The sequence below is a fragment of the Amblyomma mixtum genome, chromosome 2 (assembly GCF_055824585.1).
Source record: "Amblyomma mixtum isolate Tamu chromosome 2, ASM5582458v1, whole genome shotgun sequence".
NCBI classification, from domain to species: Eukaryota; Metazoa; Arthropoda; class Arachnida; order Ixodida; family Ixodidae; genus Amblyomma; species Amblyomma mixtum.
The window spans coordinates 294,066,331-294,072,330 of NC_143013.1; the positions used below are offsets into that span (position 1 = coordinate 294,066,331).

General features: G+C 46.9%; 1 protein-coding gene across 1 annotated transcript in view; it reads right to left on the reverse strand.

Annotated features, from left to right (window-relative positions):
• LOC149364527 (ras-related protein Rap1-like) overlaps nucleotides 1–5,641 on the reverse strand; it is a 74,353-nt gene extending 68,712 nt beyond the window's left edge. Inside the window, exon 1 of the mRNA XM_089570137.1 lies at nucleotides 4,693–5,641. Coding sequence (XP_089426263.1) covers nucleotides 4,693–4,834 — 142 coding nt within the window. The 5' untranslated portion in view covers nucleotides 4,835–5,641. The remainder of the gene's footprint in view (nucleotides 1–4,692) is intronic.
• Nucleotides 5,642–6,000: the final 359 nt, after the last annotated feature.

Consider the following 6,000-nt stretch of genomic DNA (forward strand, 5'->3'; position numbering starts at 1 on the left):
CAGTTCTACGCGGAATGTTTCTTTTCTTCTTTATATCTATTTATATATTTTGATATCTTTTGCCGTGGCGAATATGGGGCTCGCGTGACCATGACAGAAACCCTTTGTGTCCCACGAAGGCCTAATTCGGGACTGATGAATCCGGGGTACGCGGACGGCGTCTTTATTTCCTAACAATGGGCACCGGTGTAAACGATTTCACCGCCCGCGTCGTTCTGCGTGCCCTGACAGGAAATGTCAGTGCAGATTGTGCCCGCCCGTCGGAGACAGCGGCATTGGAAAGAGGGACACCTCCTCACCCAGCGGCCGAGGGGGAAAGGGGGTCAGAAGCAAGAGCGCCAACAAAGAGCCGGGACGAGAGCTCGGCGCCCGAGGGGGCGAAAGTCAACTCTAGTCCGGAAATGAGCCAATTCGCGAGCCGGAAGCCGCGTGGTAGAGCGGACGGCGAGCGGTTCTTCCATTCTTGGATTAACCTCATTGTCGTATATACTTGAGAGCTTTTATTCTTCCCCAGTAAACTCCCATGAGTGCTTCGTAAATTTCAAGGCTGTTCCTACCAAAGGGTAATGCTTTCCATTAAAAAGGTTCGTTTTTCTTTGTTTACTCCAAAGCCCCCCCCCCCCCCCCCCCCCTTTATCTCCTTATCTCCTTAACGTCGCAATGCAGTAAAACCTTCGCTGAACTAACATCAATAAAATTAATCAATTAAACAAGCGAAAACTCCGTATATAATATTAACATAAAAATGTCATTACATTCGTGAAAACATGCTTAGTAGCACCCGCCGCGGTGGCTCAGTGGTTACGGCGCTCGGCTGCTGGCCCGAAAGGCGTGGGTTCGATCCTGGCAGCGGCAGCCTAATTTCGACGGACGCGAAATTCTAGAGGCCCGTGTACTGAGCGATGTTAATTAAAGAACCCCAGGTGGTCGAAATTTCCGGAGCCCTTCACTACGACGTCCCTCATAGCCTGAGTCGGTTTGGGACGTTAAACCCCAATAAATCAAATCAATGGAATCAAATCAAGCTTAGTAGAAAAATCAAATAAAAACGAAGTGGTTAAAGAAAGTAAAACGACGTAGTCTTGTAAACATCACTAGACACAAGTCAAGAAAACCAGCGCGAAGATTATAAATAATATATTGACGCTTCAGTGTTGCAGTTTGTCAAGTTGTTGTGAGCAAGAAGTAAATTTAGTTGTTCAGAAAACATCCGCATCGTTTTACCTTGTCTTTCTTATATCCACCGTTCAAATTGCGAGGTGATTGCATTCGTGGTCACGTAGAGCGTAGAACAATAAAAAATCTGGAGGCTTTCAGCTTTCATGGCTTTTCATCAAATCATGAGTGCAATTAAAGCAATGGCATTTTTCATATAGGTCTTTAACAGATGATTAACGGTTGGCTGACTTTCGACAGCATGCATCCGATTCTGTGGCCGTTCCTAACATTTGAACGTGTTCTCCCGGATTCTTTAATCGTTCGTCTTTATAATAGCCGCTTTTATTAAGGTATTGCAAATGTAGGATGGCATCTGCGCAGGCGGAAATATCAACCGCCGTCACGCGGGACGCGGTGCGAACCTTGTGACGCCGTCAAGACTTGCCCACTCGCCCATGAGTCTACAGGCCTGTGCTTAGGATACCGTTATAACCAGCGTATATCACCACGTACCCCAGGACGATGACGGACAGGTCGACGACTTATTTTTTACCTCTCATTTACTGCTAGACATTAAGCTTGGCATCTCTCTCTCTCTCTCTCTCTCTCTCTCTCTCTCTCTCTCCCTGTTTCATTTTTTTTTCCTTTGGCTTCTCAGTTGAGTGGTCGTTCTCAATTAAACCTCCCGACCACGCCCATAGGTTGCGCCAAGGCTGCAGCCTGGGCAGAAGTCCAGATTAAAACGAGGCCGTTAAATCTTCGATGAGTTGCGCCCTGCGGTGCGACGAATGCATTAACACTTCAGCCCACCCCGAGCATGAGGGTGGCCGAGCTGCGTTGGACGCATTTGTAATCACCTCAGGCTAATTTGCACCTCAGAGATTAGCCGTGCAGTTAAAGCGCTCAGGGGTCGGAACGTTGGAGCGTCAACCTGGCGACACGTGCGTTTCAGTTGACGCATGTAATGAGTCATGCAGCGGGATTGTGTACTACGGGAATGTGTTAATTCGATCTGAATAAGGTAATGTTTCAGCCAAAGGTGGGCTTTATGAGAAGTCTATGGATTAATGAAAAGCTTTTTATGCAATCGTTACTATTTGGAGAAGGTTTTGATATGCTTAAGCAGCCGGTTACCCAGGCTGACTAAAGAAGGGTTGATATTCACGATTTTTATTGCATGAACTAAGAACTCGAGCTTCAATAGAAACTGGAAAGGGTGTGGCAGGGAGGAACCGAGGGAGGAGCGTAGAGATTTTTTTTTCTAAACTGAGCCTTGTATCGGATCACGCATGGATTAATAACATCATGGACGTCGGTGGCATGCAGCGTTTTCTGACAAGCAGTGAGAACTCCAATAATAATAAAAAAACTGTAGTTCCTTTTTTTACATCACCCGAAAAATAGCAAAAAAAAAGTAGCACAGACAGGCACATTCCATTTCAGATAAATGAAGCGCAGAAAAAAATGAAGGTTTTTACAGAAGGTCGTATTTTTTAAGTTACCCACTGAAACCCCATAACAATTTGTATGGAGCAAGATATCAGAAATTCCTTTCATTAAAATCAATTTGCGATCGAATGCTAATAAAATAGAGTTACTAACAACTAACATGCCCGGCAGCAAGAAACAAACATCTGCGGCATATCAGATAGAACAGGAAGACGCTGTTGACTCAAACATCACACACTCTGTTGTTGCTGGTGTTATTAGTTCAGCTTTAGGGTGACATTTATATGTTATCTGTGATCTTTTTCACTTTTTCCCGCGAGAAACCAAATGGTAGTCACGACAGAAGTCTGGTTTAAAAATATCCTTTCGATGCGCACACAAAAATGTCACAAAAGGAAGCCGTACTGCAGGGATTCACACTACACTTAATTTTGAAGTCATTCTCGCGGCGTGTGATGTCATGGCTGTGAAACAGATTTGTGTCAATCTCATCACAGTTCACAGTCTTGACAAGCAATTGCGTAGCTGTCCTTTTTACTCCATCGAAAACTGCTGTGATGCCTGGTTGTACTTTTAAGTGCGCACTCGTACACGTGTCGTCGAATTACAGCTGTGGAGGCCAAAACGAGTAATTTTAAAATAATCATTTTTAAAAGCGATTTGAGTCCCTCGCACCAAGGTGACAATTCAGTCAGCTCCAGCAGACACTTCGACGGTTCGGTTAGACCCAACAAAAATGCCTTCGAAGTAGTTGAAACAGCCGTCACCGCCGTTCATTTCGTACAGCTCTGTGCGCAGCGTGTGCATTCCGAGAGCTCGATCCCCACTGGCTGTATGTATTTGTCCTTTCTGTTACTTTCTATGAGTTGATATCTTATTTAAAATGATTACACAACCTCTTTTCACCTTAATCAAGAACTCCGCAAAAAAAGTGCCATTCTCTAACGCTTTCTTCGGGTTTTAGATGACCATCGGTTTTTCACATGGATATCCTAACCAGCCTCTCAGTTCCTTGTCTATGTCTGCTATAGTATCAAAAGAACACCGTTAAGAAGAGAAGTAAGAGAGGCCGTATAAAAAAAAATGCTGGCGGTTTAGCATTGACAACCACGAAATAATGTGCGAGAGCAGGTTTTTGCAGGTTGACACCAACGACACGTACCAGAAGGTGCGATTGAAAGTGCGTTTCCTTTCCTTTCGAGACTTTTGCACAGATGGAAGTTGATGAAGCCGACGACGCGTAACGCACAACTGGAGACTTACGTGCCATATCACTAAGGCAAAAACAACAACAGCAACAACAAACACTGGGTTGCAGTTTAACGCAAGGCGTGATCGGCTGCGGCTCACTGCACTAGCATTTTTTTATGAACCCTTAGATATGTTATTTTTAATTGGATTACAGAGCGTGTGGAAAACGCGCATGATGGACCAACATTGTGATTATGTTGCATCTGCTAAAGACCATTTCTGTAGAATGATTGTGCACCTAAAAGAATTGTATACCCAGCAAGAATTTGAACCCTATTGGCACTTACTCTTAGCGCAGTGTTGTTGTTCATTGCCTTTTTTTCTATTTCTTTGTTACTTGGACGTGGCGTGTTATGATGTATTAGCTATGCGCTCCGAAATGACTCTTTTCTCGTGTTTCGTTGCTTATGTGTGTTGATGTGCCACTGTTTTCTTGATGTTTGTAGATAGGTCATGTACACAAAACATCGAATCATTGTAATAAATCAACACCATATTGAAGAAAACAAAAAGCGACGATAGCATAGTGCTCTCGTGCAGTGGCCAGTGAAGCTGATCAATTCATGCTGCCGCGGGTTCGAAACCCAGTCGCGACAATAATATTTTATTTCTCCAGGTTGGCCAAGGGCACCATTATTCAAAGTCCCGTTAATTTCTCGCCATTTCCCGCATCACGTGACTAACTTCAGAGGCTTCACCGCACACCGGCGTTTTCTAAGCTATGAAACCAATAGTGATTTCGCACTAAATGATCAAGCAAATAAAAGGAACAACGTGATTGGCCTCGACACCGTATGGCGGATGGAATCTTCCCGAAAGGTAGATGCCTCTCACCTGGAGTTTGTACGGAGTGCCTGTAGCAGTCTTCGACAGTCGGCTTGTACGTAACCGAGAACATGCTCTCGAGGAACTGCACGATGAGCGAGGTCTTTCCCACGCCACCGGCGCCCAGCACCACGAGCTTGTTCTCACGCATGCCGGGCAAGTGCTGTTCGGCGCGCTCGCCCGTAAGTTCCTCGATCACCGAACTCTTCCGACGGGCCCCATGGCGAAGACACTTGGACGCAAACGTCACTTTCTCCTCCGACGCCGGCGGCGTTTCTCGGAACGACGCCGTTTTTACCGCCGAGTAGCGCGCACCTCGGAATCAATCACGCATCACCTTTCGCGTTCGCGTCGCTGATCCCTCGGAGACTCTACGAAGAACACTTGTGCCCTCCAGGGTTCTCCAACGTCCTAGCTTTCCTCGCTGCTTTCCTCTGCGTCGATGCGGAGTCCTTCGCGTTGTCGCTCTGCTATTTATCGTCTGCTACCTTTGCTTAGTCGTTTACAAAGCGTTCGTTTCATGCACTTCGAAGTCTTTCTACGTACTGCTTCACGCGTTCTATCGGTTTCGCTCGTCTTGGAAAAATAAAGAAAACTATCGCCGGTGGGTTCCAGCCACCTTCGTTTCTCGCGGTGAGCTTGAGCTTGTCTTACTATTCTGGAAGTAGCTTGAGTTAAAGAATGGCCCACGGGGCTTTTGCGGATGGAACTATAAAGGTGGTCGCTCCGCTTCACATTCCTTTCAATTCGGCGGTTCGTCTTCGTCTCGCGCTGAGTCGGAAAAGGTAGAAGAAGAGAAAATAGCACTGATTTCTAGCGTGGACAGTGACAAAGCAGGCGGACGCACTATACTCGCACAACACGAAGGCGCCGGCGAGCTGACGGAGGGCACGCGAGACGAGCTTGGGAGATGGAAGCGGCGAGCGAAGTGCAGTGCGCGCGTTTGCGCGATCTTTTGGTTCCACTTAGCCGCGTCGTCTGCTCCAGTCGCGAGCGGGAATCTAGACCGCGAGCGCGGCGCTCCTATACACGACTCCTCGGTAGAGCACGGACACGCTTCGATTACGCGCGTCCACAAGATGGCGCCGCTGATCGATTCGCAAGAGAACTGGTCGCGGCCTCGGCCGCTAATTCAGTCTCGTGGCGCTTTGCGGGTATGGTGTGACAGGCAGGAAAACGAGTTTTCGGTCTCAAAGGTGGGATTACGGGAGCGTGAAAGTCCTTTGTGTTTGAGAAAGTTGAGAGGCTTGGAGAAGGGTCATGTGTGCTACTAAGCGCTAATAAAAGCTCAGATATTTGTTAAAGGAGTGTCGCCGT